The sequence below is a fragment of the Manis pentadactyla genome, chromosome 2 (genome assembly GCF_030020395.1).
Source record: "Manis pentadactyla isolate mManPen7 chromosome 2, mManPen7.hap1, whole genome shotgun sequence".
Taxonomy (NCBI): Eukaryota; Metazoa; Chordata; class Mammalia; order Pholidota; family Manidae; genus Manis; species Manis pentadactyla.
In genome coordinates this window covers 164,069,911-164,091,297 of record NC_080020.1, presented here as the reverse complement: position 1 = coordinate 164,091,297, position 21,387 = coordinate 164,069,911, and the positions used below count along the sequence as shown (strand labels likewise).

Genomic DNA, 21,387 nt, shown 5'->3' with positions numbered 1-21,387 from the left:
GGGAAACTCGCACCTCAGCCTGGCATGGGGAAGGGCTGGGGCAGGAACTGAAGGAGAAAAGTTCCCTGGGGAGGATTTCCCCACAGATTTGATGGGGCTCCAGAGAAGGTGTGACTGATCCTCCTGGGCTGAGAACATCTGCTGCTTCTGTCAGCAAGAGTCTACCACACACCGCAGTCTCCTGAAGAAACTGCAGAATTCAAAGAGAAGGAGCTGTTCTGTGTTTGGCGTGTATGGACCCAGGGAGACGAGAAATGTGTGCAACATTCAAAGCAGTAAGATGGCAGCAATAAAATTACGTTGCCTTATTACATCCAGGGACTTTACATGTTTACCTCTAATCCTCAAAACTACTCTGCAAGATGGGACCATGATATACACACATGAGAAAACTATGACTCAAAAGAAACCTGAAGTCACCTATGTCTAAGATAATTAAACAAATGCAAACAAAAACTTTTGCAGTCATTCTCAAGTTGGTTAGAATATTCTATTAAGCACACAAACACACACATATCCCTCCATTTCTCCCACTCTCCCCATCCCCCACATTAAGAAAATAAGTCTCCAAACCCATATTCAAATCAAAGGTAGATTTATTGGCTGTCTCTGTTACACGATGAGGTGACGTCATCTCAATCTAGGACATTCTAAACCTTGCCTGACGTGGCGCTGCCGGGAAAGGCCAGAGACAGGCACACCGGCTGCCAATCAGTGGGTAATAGAAGCAAACTGCTGCTGCTCACATTTCTATGATTCATTCCACAGGTTCAAGGAACTTCTGTTTTCCTTCATAGCATCTTCCTCTTTTCAAACTCCTTCAGAAACAGAAGAGAGATGGGATAAAAAGACAAAAGATTCAAATTACATTCATGGTCAAAGTGATTCTGAAACCTCTTATCTTTAGGATCCTTTGAACAACCAAAAATTACAAAAGTAAAATTGGGATGCCAATGTGTGAACACAATGTAACAGCTTTCAAATTAGTCTGTGTCAGCTTCAGTCTCACTAAGCTAGATGCAGAGCTTCAACCCTGTGTCTCCTAAATGCACGCAGAGGCTGAGAGGCTTTGAATTACACTTTTTTTCTCACTGCAGTGGGATTATTAAGAGTTGACAAACCTGATCACACTCCTCCAAACCGTTAATGCTGCAGCTGAACCACAGTGGCCCTTTAAATAAGGCAATGGGAACAGGTTTACTATGGTCTCAGAGTAGGACAGGAAACACAGATCCAGTTCAGATTTGACCAAAATGTCAAGAACCTCAGAAATACCTTAAAAAGAAACTACCGAAAATCACATTTCTCTAGACTGTAATAATTTGAATACAACGAAATGTGTAGATGCCTGCTGCCACTTGCTGGAGTAAAATGGTAACACATCTCCAACGTGCAACTAAGCATTTTTCCCCCTTTTAGATAAAATTAGTTTTTACACACTCACTAACCACCCAGATTTCTTTGAAACACTATGGCATACAGTGTCTTATTTCAAGAGACAAGATTATGCAAAGAATCAATAAAACAAGGAGTCTATTTTATTATCTCTGAGACAAGGGCAAACAAGACCAAGCCAAAGCCCTGTTCCCTCCTGGGAATACAATCAATGTCTGTTTCCAACATGTTGAAAAGTTGTTTTTTGTTTGTTAATTTTTGTCAAGGCTATAACCATCAAAAACAGAGAGTGCAAACCTTAAATTAACACTCAAAGAGACAGGCTAAAAATCATTGCAAAGAGACTCAGGAAGATACCAAATAATTCAGAGTATTTTAAACCATAATGTCCTACTAAAATGGGAAAACCAAAGCAAATGGTTAAGAAGTCGATCCTCCAACCTGTAGACAATAATGGCATCACACAGCCAGGGCCAGAAACTAAAGGCTGTCGATCTCCCTCCACTCTCCAGCCCTCTTCATCCAGTTTTCATTTCTTATTACTCAGCCTTCAATCCCTCTTCCTGGAAACAGAGACCTATGAGATCCAGGTAACTATATCCCAAAGGCCCTCAATAAAGAGAAAAAAAAAGACCCCCAAGGCAATGCTCTGCTCTATCCCCAGAATGGAATTCATGGCACTAGGGACTCCGATATATATACCTTGCCACTCACAAGAGCCAATTCCCATGTTTAAGGAAAAAGCTTTTTATCAGAACATTATTCCTGGTCATGCCCAATTAGGACATTAGGAAGTTAACAGAGTTGCTACAGACTGCTAAGAGACAGGTAAGACCCAGAAGAAAAACCCTTGAGTTTCCAAGTACCCACGGGGGCCCCACACCATAAGGCCCATACTTCAGAGCGCTCCGACCATGTGACAGCTCACCTTGTAGATGGTGCTTCCCAGCTGCGCGGGAGACATGCTGACAACCACCCCTGCACTCTGAAGAGCAGAGATCTTCTCTTTAGCGCCGCCTTTTCCTCCAGCAATAATTGCCCCTGCATGACCCATTCTCCTGCCGGGAGGAGCCGTTAAACCAGCTATGAAGGACACCACTGGCTTGGCCTTGGGACCCTGGAAAGTGATATTTTAAACACCCTAATGAAGAAGCTGACCAAAACTGAGCCTCAAATATATGACTTTCTAGTAAATGGCAAAGAACTTGGGCAGGACCCATCACTCATCCTAAGAAAACAGATGTTAAGCTATGACTGAAAGCATTACACTGCATTCTTCTTTGAGATGACTCAACTTGCTTACAAACTCAGGAAAACAATCCTGAGCAAATTTTTTACCTGTTTAGATATTAAATTTCAATTTCATTAGCACAAGTTGTTATACAAATACATAGGTGAATCTTTCATTTGAAAAACAAAAAGGCACACTTGAAAATAAATAATGTAAGTTATGTGAATTGTGATAATAATAAATTAAGATGCAAGATCAGGTTGTTTTGTTTCAACCTGATCTTATGTCTTATTTATTAGTTTACTTAATAAATCTGCTAAAAGAAAAAGAGGCAGTGGGAAGGTATATTGGAAGGATGTAGAAGTCACTAGACTCGATTCCTACTGACTAAAGCTGCATGACCTTGACAAGGCACATTACCTCTCGAGACCTCTGATTCCTCATCTATGAAATGAAGCAGCTAAACTGTTTGATGGCCACAGGCCCTTTCTCCTCCAAAATTCCACGATGTGTAAGAAGGAAGATCAGGATCAGTTTTATTCATTAAAGTTCCAGTCTAAGGTTTAACCTCTATATAGAAATAGTACTGTACTAGATTCTGAGGTTAAAAATAAAAACCCACAACAGAGAAAATGTAAGAATTCCTATGCTCTAGACTTACAATGTAGTTGAAGAAGTAATGTAAAACATGTATGCACATCAATCAATTAAGAGATGCCATAAAACAATACATGAACATATGGTTAAGTTTCACACTGAATGAAAACCCATGTGCACAGTAGGAATCCAGAGGCAATACGGGATCCAGGCAAAGCAGACAGGCCTGCAGAAAGCCAGTACAAGTGGAATCTGGAGTGCCTTCATTCAGGCACTATCATCTTCCTCTAGACCAGCAGTTCTAAAATTATTTGGTCTTCAGACCCCTTTTGCTACAAAAATGATTGAGGATCCCAAAGAACTTTGTAGATTTCTGTAGGTTATATCTGACATTTGTAGGTTTCTGTAGATTATATCTGACATCTACTGTATTAGAAATTAAAACTGAAAAATTTTATAAATATTTATTAATTCAGTTAAAAATAATAACTTCTAATAAATTCGTTTAAAAACAATAACTTTTAAAAAAACATTCCAGTGAGAAAGTTGGCATTATTTTACATTTTTGCAACTCTTGAATGTTTAATTTAATACAAGGCAAATGGACTCTAATGTCTACTTTTGCATTCAATCTATTACAATGTTATTTTGGCTTAAGTACAAGAAGAAAATCTGGCCGCACACATATATGTAGTTGGAAAAGGGAGTACTTAAGCAGCTTGTCAGATAATTATGGATATTGTTCTTTGATACTACATGAACCTCTGCAAGTGGTAATTTCTTAAAGGTTAGATGTGATGTTGGAATCTGAAGCCGTGGCAATGAACTTTTTGTCCTTTGGTACTTTAAAATCCAGTGATCAGTCTTGCACTTTGAATAAATGTTGCACCTACAATGATTTTGCAACATTCATTAGTCAGATGGAAAATACAGGCTCATTGAGTTATGTACACCTTCCAAAGGCTGACACATTTCATCACTCAAAATCACCAAAATCACATTTGTTAATATCACCACCAATCTCATTATAAAAGTCTTTAGTAGGGGGAAGCCATCAAGTTCACAGTGGCAGAAACAAGTTTTCCAAGATGTTAATATTCACTTGAAGGCCCAAATGTTATCATCATCAACAAACACCAGGAACTGTTTTCCTTTATGTGGCAAGTCTGCTTTATTCACTTTTGAGAAAAGGTCTGAACCAGTCTGTCTGCCAGTTGCTCTTGTGAGTAAAACTGGCATCCGATGAAAAAAGCAGCTAGTTCAGCTCACAATTCAATTGGAAAAGTGCTTCACTTCCTAAAATTACTAAAAATTAATAAAATTAGTAATTTTTACTGCTTATCAAGGACATTCTTAAATGAAATTGGCTTTTTTCTTTTTTAAACTGAGAATACATGGCAGTGAATGACTGCTAGGATAGTTTGCTTCCACTGCCCTGATTCATGCTAAGCTGCCAGCATGCCAGGTTCTGCATGGTTGGCCACTGCTTTCTCCAGCCTCAACTCCCACCATTCTTCCTTGCTCTTTATTGCCCAGTAATTCCAGGATGCTCTGTCTCTGTTCCTCTGCTGAGAATGTCCTCTACCCTCCTCAGATACCTTGCAAATTTCCACTTATTTGAAAGAGCTCCTTCAAGCCTCCTCTTCCCAATAAGCCTTTTTGACTCACACAGTTGACCGTCACCTGTTCAGTGACTCTGCTGTGCTTTTGACTCATTTCTACTACTCTCAGTACAGTGGCTATGACTTATTTCCCATATGTTCCCACTCCTAAACTATGAATTCCCTGAACACAGGAACTACAATCTCACTTACTTCTGTATGCTCAGTACCTAGGGTAGCAGAGAATTAAAAAGACTCCACAGATCATCTGTTTATTCACCTTGGGGTCAACAGAGATATGAGCATCTCATATTTGAGCAGCTCTCATTTCCACTTGATACCTCTGTCCCTATACTCAACTAGTGGGAATACTGCACAAGAAACAAACAAGATTATGATGAACCTAAAATGTCAAACAAATTTACAGTCTGTCTTATTAACAAAAAATCACTTGAGATTTTTTAAGCAGAGAAAAATGCAATTTAAAACAATGAGAAGTGTACCCAGAAAACAGTGTACAGAAATTATGAGAAATGCAAAAGCCTAAAAACAGAAAGACCGGTTAGGATGCTATCCATATAGTCTGAGAAGATGCCCAGGACTGCTGCCTCTTGTCCTTCATCCCTGCAATCTGATTCCGGATCCCTCGATGGTGTACTGGAGAAGTCAGACAGACATGGGGATGAGACCCACCCATTCATCTGCTGTACCCCTACCATTGGCAAGAGGTAAATTCTCTGTGTCAGTTTCCTCACTCACAGAAGGACAAAAACATCTTACTCAAGAGGATTGAGTAAAGATTAAACAACACTACTTTTGGAAATAATTACATCATTGGAATGATAATAGTAGTTGTTATAAGAGCAGATAACATCACTGGGTGTTCACTCTGTGCCAGGTCTCAAGCTAAGTGTTTTATATGGCATTTCAACTCTTCAACCTATAATCTTATACACAGTAGGTCCTCAATAAAAAATAGTTCCATAAGAACTAACCAGGAATAGGAAAACATGCGCTTAAATGAAACAAAATGCTTAGTCTTTCCCACTAAATTCTTAGCCATTCAAGAATTCAAAGTTTGGCCTAAAAACATTTTAAAATTCATTTTAACACAATGTAATGTCGTATTAACTATTTTTTACCTATAGAGAAATCAGTTTTTAATTTTTAAACTTTCTAACTTTTCTGAATCCAAGAGACTCTAATTAATATTTTACTCCAATCTCCTAACAATCTCTTCTTTTACTTATTCACCAGGTATTGGTACCTAAGGTGTTGGGAGCTGGGGTGGGTACCAAGGAGACCAGCCCCTGCTGTACATAATACAGTCTAGAGTCTGAGTCAGACACTAAGCACACCTTGTGAAAGGAACAAGCAAAGGCAAGCGAGAATGAAAACTGGCAAGTTAGAAGCCACACAGGTCTGAAAAGGAGGATTAGGGTGGTGTGTGAGCCACAGGAATTCCATGCTGAGTCTGGCCTTTATCCTACATATAATGGGAAACTGTAATGGTTTAAAACTGGGGCACTTGAGGCCCCAATGTCTGCATTTCAGGAGGACAGGTAATCTGGGTGTCATAGCAGGATGGCCTGGGAGAGAAGAGGGGAGCAACTGTGAGAAAGGAGTAGAGATTTCACAAAGAAACTACTGACATAGTCCAGGTGAGCTAAGGTGAAGGCCCAAACCAGAGCAGAGGAACAAACTACAGATGATGCTCTGAATCTCATCACACTACACACTACTGACATCTCAGAGACAGATCCTGGTACCTGAGAGGAAACAAGGGATGAGAAAGAAAGAAAATATGGTTCTGAGGTTTCTGCCTTGGCAACTTCATATAGTATGATGCTATTTATATACAATAATCACTCATACTTAAGGAACAGACACAGAACCTAAATTTAGGGAAGGATAAAGAGAACCAGGAGAAAAACCAAGAGGACGGAAGGGATGAAAATGAATCACGGCCACTGTGACCTCTGCAAAGCAGTATCAGGAGAGTAGGATTCAACAGAAGCAGCGAACAGCTCAATAACTGTTTACTATGTGACTGGTGCAGTTCTGCTGTATTACTGTTAAAAAAAAAAATACAGGCTCAACATGGGGTCACTTCTAGACCAAGTCACCAAACTGGGGCTTAACACCTGACCTAAATGCAGTTTCAGCCTCTCCTGAAGTGGAATTTTAAACCAATTTGGATCTTCCTAGTTAATCTGCCTAAAATCCCCAGTGCCTCCTACTGGAGGGTGGCTCTATCCAAAACAATTCCTAATCTCTTCCCTTGCTAAAAACTTTTGCCCCACCCTCCTGTCTATAAAAACTTTCCAGTTTTTACAACTACTCAGAGCATTTCTCTACTTTAAGATGATGCCCAATTCATGAATCACTTAATAAAATCGATTAGATCCTCAAATTTACTTCATCAAAATTTGTTTTTAAGATTACTAAGTCATGTAAATGCCACAGTCCTCACAACATTGTAGGTAGGCACTACTGTATCCCCGTTTCACCAAAGAGGAAACTGAGGCACAGTGAAGTTAAATAACATGACCACAATCACACAGCTCTTATGTAACACACAGAAGTCAGATTAGGGAGTGAATAAAAAGTAAGGAAAGAAATCCAGAGAGCCAGGAGAAAATAGAGTCACACCTTATATGGTGATCAGAGTTTAAAATCATGGAAGAAATTCAAGTGTACTCAAAATAGCCCTTGAAATATTCCTTAAATCACACATAAATACACATTGTTCTGTATATACTACCCTATAGAGAATATTACCAGTTCCTTTCACTCTTATTATTATTCACTATTTTTCTGTAGCATTTATTTCATTCACTCCTTAATTTCTTTCACAGAGAGAAAGTTACTCCTCCCTCTTGCCTGGCCTCCTGAAGACACCTCTTGACTCATTCGCCGGCATCAGGGAAACCCTGGAAATCATCTGCATGTTTGTCACCCAGGTCTCAGCCACCAGGTCCAGAGCACACAGTTACTGAGGGGGTGCTAGCGGGTGCCAAGCTGCTTGTGCACTCCCGGACCCGCTCTCTCCCTCACCCAGAACACAGCTTCATTCCCTTAGGTTAACTGAAATTACGATACAACTCCACACTACTCTTAAGGTTTATTTCTAAGGAAGAAGCAACAATGAAAGCCTTCAAAGGACACAGATAATTAAGCTTGCTACTTGGCCTCTGAAGGGAAGTATTGCTCCACGTGGAAAGACTGAAGCTAGAGGTAGGTAGATCCTAGAAAAGGGTAAAAAGGATAGGATCTTTAAAGATCAGCTTTGAAAAAGAAAAGAATGCTTCCACCCTTTGAAATCTGGGGAAAGGACACCAATGAAAGGTGAAAATGTGAATCTGCAGGTTAAGTGGGGGTTTTCAGATTCACAGCCTGAATGTTCTCCATTCAAGCAGGAGGCCAATGGGCCTACCACCAAAGTGCGACGTGATGCCCGGGGAGGACGGTTCACAGCAGAGAAGTGGAGAGCGTGCACTGGGTGGGAGGGAAGGAGCATCAACCCAGAAAGAATCCAAATTTTCTGAGTGGCCAGTGTGGCAGGCTCAGCTCAATAAGGCTTAATTTTATCTTTCATGTTTTTTTGTAAATGTAATCTTTGGGGGAGAAAAAAAGGCTTTCTAAAACAAGCCTGTGATATTATTTAAGAACAAAAAAAGAGCTGTATTTTTCCAAACCCAAACTTACTGAATTGTGTTGCTTCAAAAACTCTCCAGCATTTTCTTCTGCATTACCACCAATTTCACCAATCAATATTATGCCTTCTGTGGCTGGGTCACTCAAAAAGATTTCAAGGCAGTCAATAAAATCTGTTCCATTAAAAGGATCACCTCCAATGCCTGAAAAAGTCGAAGAATATAAACACCAGCTGAAAATTTAGGGATGAACCATGAAAATTAGGTAAAGAAATATTGTTTCAACTGATTTCTTATTTTGCCTAACCCTCCGACCAATATTTTTAAATGTTGATCACTCTTCCACTTAACACTAAAAAAGGCACAAAGTGCTACATTTATTTCTATTTATAATATTACACTAATGCTAAATGGTGGCTGGTTGATTTCTGATAATCACAAAGACAACCCTGTTTTTGTTTTAGTTCCTTTATCAAGTCTCTTTCCTCCCACAAAATTATTCCTAGGAAAGTCTTTAAAAATGAGCATTTTAAGAAAATATGTGTTTGTGTTATAAGATTAAACATTTATCAAATTCCTTTACATGAAGTGATCATCAGATGAGGCACATTGCAGAGGAATCACTCCCAAATTCTTAGACACAAGTCCCAATGAGGGGAACCCTGACCCCTCTTCTCTTAAATCCAGAGTGACTGATGACAGCCTTACACACGGGCCTCCTCTACCACCAGCACATAACATTTAAGAACAAGTACTTGGATAGGATTAGTAAATGTTCCCAACAGACTAGCTGCCACCTTTACTTATCTTTAAGTTATAAACTTACTGAAGGCAGGACTGGTTTCCTACTTTTCAATGTATCGCTGAAGAATGGAATTGAGGAAGGGAAGTAGCACTTATTGAGTGCCACCCATGTGTCCAGTACTGTGCCTTAGCACATGCTAGACCTGCCATTTCCTAATTCTTCCAACCCCTCCATGAGATAGATGGGCATCATCACTCCCAATTTATAAATTAAAAACAGAAGCTGGAGAAGATGGAATTTTCTAACTATTCCAAACTTTTCTTATTTCAACTATTTCAAAACTTTTTCTTATTCTTCATCACCCTAAAGTTACCTTGTGGCTAAGATTGTGCTATGTACACAGACAAACTCAATTAACGTTTCCAAATTATTTTATGGATTTGGGTTCTAATGAAAATACTCCAGGGCTGTACCTATAATTATTTTAAATAAAAAGCTATTTTTGAAAGGCTTTTAAAAGGTATTCTAAGAATTTAAGGAATTGTTGTAAAAATGAGAAATCTGCCTAGCTTTTGGCAATAAATACCAAGATTATTTTATAATGTAAAAAAATGTTACTTTTAAAAGTAGGAGACAGTATGATGTGGCAAAAAGTGTTTCTGGAGAGCTCAACTTTCCTCAACACAGATTTTCTCATGAATAAAGCTAAAAATGTACAATTTTTCAGTTCAAAGGTGTCTCAGCAGATTGCTTTAAAAATGAGATAATGAATGGCAAAGAATTCAGCAACTGTGACGCACTGGATGATAGCTTATAACAATAAGAAAATGGTAATTATAGTAACAGAAGTTCTAATATGAAGAACCATTTCTCCAGAAAGCAAGCAAAATAAGTGATGTTTTCAGGCATCGCGGCTCTCCAGGAGCCACTTGTCCCAGGATGTTTGCTCCTCCACGCGGAAGTCAAAGCTGGACCATGAATCTTAAAAATATACAGGAGTTTCACACTGATGCAAATTATACTTGAGATTATAACATGTTTTTAATAAAATGATATCAAAACCTCTTGCAAATAATCAAAACAATAATTATTATTGTACTTATTCAATGAAGATACTGCATTCCAATGAAATGATTTTGGCAGAAATCCCTCACCAACACATAAAGACTGCCCCAATCCAACTTGTGTCGTTTGGTGAACTGCTTCGTACGTCAGGGTGCCAGATCTGGACACAATACCTCAAAGAAAGAGAATTTTAAAATATTACATTGTATTCATGCACCAGACTGTTTTAGGGTACAAGTACAAATACATATATACAAGTATAATGTACAACACAAAATATAAGCATTATGTACAATAAATAGAAAGTTATATAAAATTCATCCATGATTTGTCATCCAAATCAGCAGTATCTTCATATGATGAAATAAAAAGAAAAGGCTTAAAGGAAAGCAGGGACATTTTAAAAAGTCGACATGGGGAAAAGTACATTATTGGTTAGGGTTATTTTTATGACTATCAAAGCAATACAACAAAGGCCTAAAGTGCCTCTTCTAAGAATCTTTATGAAAGGAGTAATATCAGTATGAACTTGGTAGCTACAATCTTGCTTAGGTGGCAAAACATAACAGACTAGACTCACAGATACCCAACTACTAAGCCACCAAAACCTTCAGCCTGCAAGACCAGCATTAGTCACAGTGAGCAATGCTATACCTTTCCCACAACTAGTTTTCTAATAATTTACAAACAATATATAGGCTTTAAAATTAATACAAAGATAACTGGCGTATAAGGCCAAGATCCCTCTGACTTCAAGTCTACCACCTGATTTCCTATACACAACAGGCCTATGTGAAAGCACCAAGGTCCACATCTGGACAAGGTGTGTACCTGGTGGGGGATATCATCTCTTGCAGTTCATCTGCCAGATGTCATCTCTTGCAGTTCACTTTACTTGGCTGAGCTACAGGAAAGGGAATTTATTTCATGCCACAGTCTACATATAATGAGTGGATCCCTAATCTCAATAGTTGTGAAGTATAAATGAATAACTTGCTGTCAGAACATATTATAAAAAAATATTTTTAAAAATAGAACACAAAACGTTACACAGGCTAAAATCAGAGCACAGATTTTGGGGTGGTGAATAACCCCAGCAAATGCTTTCTTTAAAATTCTGCCTTGGATCACTTCTTAAGAACTCAAAGACTCCCTTCTAACAATATGATCCCACATTAGGGAAAATAGAATTCTTGTCAGACTGAGACAAAAACCATAATCATAAGCTACTTCAACTTTAGTACAGCATACTTATACATTCTTAAGCCAAGTTTTATGTTACTGTCACTATAGGCTAATGGGTACTAAGCACATGATCTGTACATAAATACCCATCTTCTCACTATGAATTCAGGTGCACATAACTTCAGATTCTCTGCACCTATCAGTCAAATTGAAAGACAAGTGTGTATCTTGGTCACTGATAGTAACTTTCAGAAGGATGTTATATTGCTCGTCTAGATTAATTTCACCAGACAGCAATAGCTATGTCACCCCATGATGACTGCCCATTTTATATGGAACTCTGCACTAACTCCCAGGCCCAGCATGGTCCCAGCCTACCTCTCCAGACTTGTTTCCCATTATTTCCCTACTCTGGTGAAATTGATTCACTCCTCAATTATTCACATATGCTCAGCTTAAAATGATGCCCTTATCTCCACCATGTGACAAAAATTCTAAGCCTTCATAGTCTATATCAACAGCTTAATGCCACTTTCTCTTTGAAGTCTTTCTTCAAGTAAGAATTCTATTTTCCTACTACCTGGTTCGGTGAGAGATCACCAATGGTATTCAAGATTCTGTGGCAACTGTCCCCCTTGCTAGACTGTAACCTCCAAAGACTGCAGAGAAACTCGATCACACATACACTGGTGACAGAAATGTGAAAGAAACAATAGAGCCACACTGGACAACAATTTGGCAGTTTCTTAAAAAACTAATATGCAACTATCATACAAGCCAGCAACTGCACTTTCTGGCATTCATCCCAAAGAAATGAAGACATATTCATACAAAAACCAGTATACAAATGTTTAATAGCAGCTTTATCTGTAATAGTCCCAAACTGGAGACAACTCAGCTATCTTTCAGCATGTAAATGGTTAAACAAACTCTGGTACATTCATGTCATGAAATACTACCCAGCAATAAAAAGGAACTACTGATACACAGAAAAACCTGGATGAATCTCCAGAGAATTATGCTGCTGTAACACCTAATCCTAAAAGGCTACATACTGCATGATTCCATTTATACAGCAGTCCTGAAATGACAAAATTATATAAATGGAGAACAGATTATTACTTCAAAGATTAAGAAGAGAGTGAGTATAGGAGAAAAGTGGGTGTAGCTATAAAAAGCAACATAAGGGATCCATCATGGAAAAATTCTGTCTTGACTGCCTCAATGTCAATATCCTGGTTGTGACACTGGGATCCTGCAAGATGTTATCATTGGGGGAAACTGGATAAAAGGCACACCAAGCTCTGTCTATATCATTTCTTACAACTGCATATGAATTCATAATTACCTAAATATAAAAAGTTTAATTAAAATACAACTTTTTTAAAGGATAAAGGGATCAATATGTCACCTGTGGTTGCTTTTTGGGTTTATAAGCACCTTAGAAAGCAGGGTAGTGATCAGAAAGGCAACTCAGCACAGGGTACTCCTCCCAGGCTCACCTCAAGTCAATAGCAGTAGCTGTTCAAAGCAGACTGAAAAGTATAAAGGGTACTCAAATATTTATAGAGCGTCAGTAACCATGTGGGCCATTAGGCTCCCACAGAACTCAAACGGTCTAGGAACTCCGCCATCTCCTCATAGAAAAACTTGGTATGTACCTACTGACAGTGGAGCTGACAGCTCTAAGAGACTGAAGTAATAAAGAAAATCATAACCTTTAACTCAGTCCAATAAAGTACACAACTGACGTTTACCCACTATATTGAGTATCCTTATTTAATATCAATAGTCATGGTCCATAGATAGAAAAAATACTGTAACCATCTATTATGGTGGAGAAACAGCATAGCTTAGGGAAAGTTAGGTATGAAGAATCTAAAAACAGGCATAATGGCCGAACAAGAAAAGATGTTAAACTCCTCCCCCAAGCCAAAATACCTTTACTGATTCTGCAGAATTAGTACTGCTTCTCAAATTCATTCAATTCAGGATATAGAATCCATTCACTACAAAACTCCCCTGATAAGTAAGTTCCACTTAAGTTAATGAAAATGAATTAGATTTGCAGTCACAAATTCTCTTTGTGCATTTTGAGCTTAAGGCAAAGAATTTTTTTTTTTAATCTAGAAGAATCTCTACTCACCAACTCTTCCTTTCTTGTGAATATGGCCAGGCATGATGCCAATTTTGCATTCTCCAGGCTGAAGGGAAGTAAATCATAGTTTCAGAAAGTGAAAAGAAAACCCTGTAACTCACAGGTCATGAACACAAATACACGTCGACCGATTCATGAGTAGTCAGCCTTGTGAGAGGCTCAATCTGGGCCTGTTGTTTTTTTACACTTACATTGATGACTCCAGGGCAGTTTGGCCCAATCAGCCTCGTCTTTCCCTGGCGCAGTAGTCTGTGCTTGACCCGCACCATGTCCTGCTGCGGGATGCCTTCAGTGATGCACACGACCAGGGGCACTTCGGCCTCAATGGCCTCAGTAATGGCAGCAGCGGCAAAAGGAGGAGGGACGTAAATGACGGAAGCCGTTGCTCCCGTCTGTTCTTTGGCCTGAAACAGGAACCATAAAGCACTTCACTGCTGGGCAAGTGATAAACAGTGTGAAATGAACTCAATACTATGATTTTAATAATGGTTTGGAGTCAGGAAAGACCACCACCAGGAGACACTGGATGTCTTCGTTCTGCCCATTACCAAGGTCACTGTGCTGTCAGAAAAGAGCAGAACCAAGTGTGGCCTCCTCTCTGCGCACCGGGAATACCACTCTGAACCAGAAGCTTCTGTGACATCCCATTCTCTCGGACAGCAGCTGGCCCTAAACCTGAAAACACTGCCTGATTGGCATTTGCGTCCCCCATTCCTGTGACCATGTTTACTTTTGTTCCTTTAGAAGACACCGTATCACCTCTTCAGTACCAAAGACCGTACACTTCCCTATTAGAAGGACTAGTAAGCCCCTGAGCCTCAGAACTGGCTCTCCAACTTCTGTTTAAAAACACATCATACTTGGTAAATACTACCAAGGGACAGTAAAAATGAGGTGGCTTTTATGCTGACAATTTGTATTCTAAATGCACATAGATTAGAAATAAACTAAAATATACATGCATAAATAGTCATAGAATAAGAATATGGGTCTTATTAGTCTTACTACTATCTGAAAAAAATAGGGTCTCCTCTACATCATCCCTCACAATGCAGGGCACTTAAAGACCATCAATTTGTCCTTTTCTCTGTGGTCTTTACATACTCACTATGTATTATCAATATAGATGTATCCTTCTACCCACCTCTACCTGCGGTCATGTCTCTTCTGCTGAAATGGAAGCTCTCTGAAGACAGAGACTGTCAGTGATCTCTGACTCTCCAAGAGTGACAGCACCCATTCCATGAGAGGCCCGTGAGAGGGCTCTATGCAGGTCTCAGTTAAGGCTTCACCACAACCCTGTATGTTTAGTATCCCCACCCACAAATCAAGATACTGAGGTCAAGAAATATTAAATACCTTGCAGGAGGTTACACAACTAGGAAGTAAGTGGCAGAGCCAAGGTTGAAACCTACATATATCTGATTCCAAGTGTCTGTTCTTTCAGTTATAGCAGACTGCCTCCTATAAATATTAAAATGTAAATTTATCAAGACAGAAATCAAAACCTTTTGGAAGGCTGTGCATGGGATTTTACAATGGATATAATACTAAGCTACAGAAAGGTACAATTAGAAGGGGCAGAAATGAAAAACAGCATCTTTAAGAATGATTCCTGAATGATCCCCCCATCCCCAGAGACCAAGGCGCTTTCTTTGCTGCATCCCTAAGAAAAACAGTTGCAGAAGAACAAAGTCAAAGGATACTGAGATTATCCACATATGATGCCAGGGGTTAAAAATAATTTTTAAAAAACTCTGTTGAAGGTAGTAATAGAGAAGGGGAAATGAAAGAACTAAAAACTAGATTGGAACCAAAAAAAGTCAGGTCACAGGCATTTATGTACTCTATGGAAAATATGTCTCACAGTTTTCTACCTCTTAGGGCTACAAATACCATCAGAAACTGGATTATGCCAACAGGGTCTATGTAATTAGGAAGCAATGCTGGATGAAAGGTATTTATTCCTATACAGTTCTTTGTAGAAGCTGAACAAGAAATAAACAGTATCTGCCAAAGAGCTTAGAGAATATTCCAGATGTTGTATCTATGTGTATCACTATGAATAATAAATGAATTGCTTAGCAACAAAAATGTTCTTTAAAAGAAAGCAAAAAAAGCTCATGACGAAAGTCAAATCTACCTAGAGGAATTATGAAAACAGCTCCTCTACCTTTTGAAGTCACGAAGTTATCCATAAGATAATAAAGGGGTGTGGGGGAGGAGCAAAAAATTTAAAACAAAGAAGAGTTTCAATGATTCTTCTATAAAACATATCATTTTTAACACTTTTTTTACTCTTAAAACACAATACACTTAAAACACACACATACACATATAGTACATCCTGTTTTCAAGTCTAAAGTAAAATATAAATTCCAAACTTGAATATTTGGTTTTATCCTATATTTTAGGGTTAAGAATACAAATTAACTTCAATTTGAAATTAGTACTCCAAAAAGAAATTAAGTCTATAAACTTGTACTTCAAAAAAATGCAATACTTTAAAACATTTCTTAAAACTATGTTTAAGAGCAGGGGAGGTATGCTTTTTATTAATACACCATTCTCAAGTACTAAGTTTATTTCCTAAATTTTTTTTATTAAATAGCCAAGACTTTGTACTGTAGTTCTTTAATAATACTATTATTTGTGTATATATTCATGTAAGTGCAGAAAGATAATGAAAGAATACACTGCTTAAATTAGCTCTCTATAAAGGCAAAAATGAAAGACAGGGAAAACACTAAACTATTTAACTTTACATACTTTTATATCATCTCAATTTTCATAGTAAGGACATACTAGTTTTGTAACAGAATAAAAGTCTGGTTTAAAATAATTTTTAAAGTACTAAGAACTCAGCAATTTGGGCAAGAGACTAGGACTCTGATTTGTCAATCTGACTCTACAGCTCAGTTTTTTCACAGCACAGCACACTACCTACTCTGAGCCGTGCTAAATCTGCAACTTTTCAGCTGAGACTATGGCCAGGACCCTTAACCTCTCTGCACCTGCAGTATCCTTGCTTCAAAATGGGGATGCCAGCAGCACCTACCTCAGAAGGCTGTGGTGAGGCCTGAATGAGGGAATGTGTATGAGGCACCTAGCATTCTCAGTAAGTGTTAGGGGGTGGAGGCTGACGTGGGCACTAGTAACATCCTGGAAGAAGAAAGGCTAAGGAAAGAAGAGTAAGCCAAATAAAAGCCAAGCCACAGCGCCTCTCCCTTAATAGATGACGTGTGCCTATAAACACAAGGATGCAGGCTATGAGAACATATCCTCAGCCCACATGACCAAAGTGAACCCACTGGTTCTCACTATAATTCCCATTTCTCTACATGACTGGATTTTAAAATAGCAAGTGATTCTTCCAGAAGGGACACAATCAAGATCTCTACTAAACTATGCTGCACCTCTCTTGCTTTTCTTCTCATTTCTTAGAAACTCAGTACCATTAATTACCTCCTTCACAGTATTAAAGACCGGTAAGCCAAGATGCGTCTGGCCTCCTTTCCCGGGAGTGGTTCCTCCGACGAGTTTGGTGCCATATTCCAATGCCTGCTGGCTGTGAAAGGTGCCCTGAGGGGTACAAGCACAAGACTCATGAGAAAAGGCAGGCTGGGAAGGCTACAGGCAACCTTCAGCAACCTGGAAAAGAACAAAGAGGTTAAACTATTTCCGAGTAGAAGAGTAACATACATCCAGCATTCTCACCAACTTACTAAACACAGCTTTGACCCTTGAAGCAAAACAGGCCTCCACAAAACCAAAAGAGCTGTTTTTTTAAAAAAGGGACTCTTTTACTCTATTTTCAAATTTGGCTGGTAATCAGAAACACCCTGGCATTTATTTCAAAGAACAACTCTTTTTACTGTTCCTCAACTCCCGATGTCCTCACACCCCTCTCCCACTCGGTTTGAAAGCCATGGCCAGTCACTATGGTCACCCAACAACCTCAGCTCCCCTCTCTCTCTCCCTTCAACTTCCACCTCTGGCAGAATCAGGATCCTGGTTAAGACTCACATGTGCAACCAAACAGTAGCTGGAGAAAAAACTAAATCATGCTAACTGGTCTCACTTTAAATTACTGCTAAACTTAAGTGAGCTTTTAATGCTGCCCAGCTGATGCCCCCTATCTCCCTATCCATTCACATTCACTCTCCCTCCTCAGCCTTGGCACTAGACATTTTGGTGACACTGATTCATTGTCATGGGAGGTTGTCCTGTGCTCTGTACCGTGCTTTGCAGAACCCTGGCCTCTACTCGGTAGAGCCAATACCACACCCTCCTCCCCACCCTAGTCAGTTGTTGTGACAACCAAAAATGTTTCCAGGAATGGAGAGATTCTTTGTCACTAGGCTTCTGGAGCTCTCCCTCTCCTGGTTTTCCTCTTCTCTTTTTCTTTCTCCTTAGACTTTTCTTTTTCATCTAAATGCATGCCTTTGGTCATCTCATCTCTTATCGTGCAATAAATATCATCTATATGGCAACCCCTCCCCCACACACAAAGACACCCACCACACACACACACACACCATCAAGCCCAGACCATGGCCTTGAACACCATACTCACACGGTCCACCTGACATATCCACGTGTAGAACCAGCAGGAATCTCAAACTTAATGTGACTAGAAATGAATTCCTGATCACTCCCATCTCGAGTCTACCCCATCTCAGTTAATGACAACTCCATTCCTGACAGATATTCAGATCAGAAGTACTGAAGTTATTCTTGATTCTTCTCTTTCTCTTACAGCTCATATCAGACAGATTAGTAAATCTTACTGCCCTACTTAGAAATATAATTAACAACGTCTGACCCTTCTATTGACACCATCTTTATCTAAGTCACCGTCAGCTCTTGACAGGATATTGACCTTGCTCCCTTTCAATCTATTCTCAACACAGCAGCCAGAGTAACTGTGTTAAAACAGAAGGAAGATCGTGTCATGGCTTGATCAAACACTCCAATGGTTTTCCATCTCATTTGCAGTAAAAGCCAACCTCCTCCCATTGGCCTACAAATCAATATCCGACCTGCCTCCTCCCATCAGACCCCTGACCTCACTACTGTTCTCCCATTGCACATTTCATCCCAGTCGCACCAGCCCTGCAGCTTCCACACATAACAGGCACATTCCTGCCCCATGGCCTCACTGTCCCCTCTGCCTGGAATACATTTCCCCTAGATATCCACCTGTTTCGTTCCCACATCTCCTTTAGATCTTGACTCAGAGGTCAGGCTTCCCTGAACCACCTGATATAAACCCCCCGCCTTCCCCTACTTGAGCCACCACAACTCCACATGCATATACACACTTCTCCTTTCTCTGTTTGCCTGTAACATTCATACTTTCTTCACACCACATAATTTACCCACTGATTTTGCTGATGTGTCTCTCCCCCAACCCTCTGATTAAAATGTAAATTCTGTGAAGGCAGCAATTTCTGTCTTTGTTTACTAAAAGGTGGCACCTAAATCGACATACATACAGTAGGCATTCAGTAAGTAGTTGTTGAAAATTGAATGGATCTATGTGGTCATGACACAGGGGCCTAAAACTGCTGACCCAACTATTTAAGTTCTATGAAAGGCATAAAAACTAGGACCTTAAAAGGGACTTCAGAAATTTCCTGATTCAATTTCCTCATTTTTCAAAAGAGGACACTTAGTCCCAAACATGTTACTGACTTGTCCAAAGTCAGACATGGAATTTTAGGAAGAGCCACCGTCTAGTGCTTTCTTTTTAAGCAATGCTATTCAAAGTGTAGTCTGTAGCCTCTTACTGGTCTGCAGTCAGATAAATACAAAAAGAAAAAGAAGAAAGAAATGAAAAAATAAGAAAAGAAAAACTTAATAAAAATAAATGAAAGTGGGAATGTTTGCAAACGTTTATAGCAATACATTGCTGTGACTTTTACTGTAAACAATACTGATAGGAAGTTAAAAACAAACACATAGCTAAACTGGTCTTTCACTCCAGATATCTTGAGAAGCACTGCCTTAGATTACTACATTGTTAGATAAATTCAAATAGACCAATTTTTTTAGTCCTAAGATAGAGCTATGCAGGGATAACATTTCCTGTTTAATAAGCTTATTTTTCTTAGTTTTCCCATTATCACCATCCAGTGCACAGCTAAGAATAGGAATAGTATGAGCAGCCCATGAAAGCCAGTACAAGAAATTCCACCCATTAGTAATCTGCATTACTCCAGTCTGAAATACAAATATTCCTCATTCATATGTGGAACAATGTACACCCTGAAAAAAAAAAGAACTAATGAGAGAAAATGCAAATTTCCTATGAAGATAAATTCTAAACTTCAGACCTCATTATTACATCTATAATAATAGAATCTTAAACAACAAATCTGAGACAATTAAGGCTACCAATTACTTAAAAAATAAAAAAGTGAGTGTAAAACATAATTGCAGGGAACTGATAGACACTGAAACCAACCTTGGCTTTCAATATTTAGGCAAACCATCACCTAATTTAGGAAGCAGAGACAGTTCAAAATAGTGCTTACACCATAGACAATGATTCTTTAAATAAAAGCTCAGAGGTTAAAGTGTCATAGGATCATACAAAGTTCAATAAGCAGAAAACCAAAATCACACATAATAAACTTAAGTGTAAAATTTGGGTTAGTCAAATATTTGATTATATGCTAACAAAATTAATATATAATGAAAAAGGAACTGAATATGATTTTAATTGGCAGAGGGGTGGTGATAAAACGTACTTCAAATCTTAGCATCAAGTTTCTTTAAAATGTATATATGTGGATATGATATTCATAAAATATATGACTATCAGAGAAAGTAGACCAATTTTACCTATGAACAATATCCACAGTTTGGGGTGCTTTTCTGTTGATGGTGGATTTTTTTTTTTTTTCTTTTTAAGATAGTAAAGGGAGAAAGAGAAAGGTCCACTGCAACTCACATTTCTGTGCCCAGTTATTTGAGAAAAAAGTCAAAAAGCAAAAAGGACACTTTACATGAAACAGCCTTCTAACCAAATTCATTAGGAAAAAGCAACTATAATTTTAAAGCAATATTAAGTATTTTAAAAACAAAAATTATAGAAATTTAGATATTTTGGTACCATTCTCTAGATCAGGGGCTATAAACTACGGCCCGAGGAATTTGGGCTGCCACTGGTTTCATAAATCAAGTTTTACTGGCATACGCCACACCCATGCACTGAGATGTTGTCTGTGGCGGCTTTTGCTGTTACAATGCCATTGAGCAGCTGTAACAGAGACTGCACCACCCCCTAAACCTGAAATGTTTACAAGCAGATCCTTTATAGAATAAGCTTGCAGATTTCTGCCCTAGATTACCAAAATACAGCAGAATGGATATGACAATTATTTTACAGAAAAATCATTAACTTTTAAATTACAAAAAAAAAATTCCTGAACTGCTTTTATCTCAACACAGGTCCTTGAATAATGACAAGAGGGATACTTTGGATTAAGACTCCTAAATACAACTGATTTGGTAGTATTCCTTTGTTTTAAAAAAAAATCTGTGCCTCTACTATGGCAGAACTATAAATTTGTATGAATGTTTGAAGGGGCCACTTAACATTAGCTGTTAAAACTTTAAATACACAGAACCTTTGACACTCAATTTCACTTTTATGAATTTGTTTTACAGACACATATACAATATATATTATATACTGCATTTTTACATACCATTCTATGGAATAAACTGTAAAATGAACATTATAT

At 38.6% G+C, this 21,387-nt stretch overlaps 1 protein-coding gene across 1 annotated transcript in view; it reads right to left on the bottom strand.

Moving 5' to 3' along the window:
* Nucleotides 1-578: 578 nt before the first annotated feature.
* SUCLG1 (succinate-CoA ligase GDP/ADP-forming subunit alpha) overlaps nt 579-21,387 on the bottom strand; it is a 43,602-nt gene continuing 22,793 nt past the window's right edge. The window contains exons 3-9 of the mRNA XM_036931085.2: nt 17,099-17,215; nt 13,825-14,037; nt 13,622-13,679; nt 10,380-10,463; nt 8,533-8,684; nt 2,324-2,512; nt 579-818 (exon numbers count right to left, since the gene is read on the bottom strand). Coding sequence (XP_036786980.2) covers nt 792-818; nt 2,324-2,512; nt 8,533-8,684; nt 10,380-10,463; nt 13,622-13,679; nt 13,825-14,037; nt 17,099-17,215 — 840 coding nt within the window. The 3' untranslated portion in view covers nt 579-791. The remainder of the gene's footprint in view (nt 819-2,323; nt 2,513-8,532; nt 8,685-10,379; nt 10,464-13,621; nt 13,680-13,824; nt 14,038-17,098; nt 17,216-21,387) is intronic.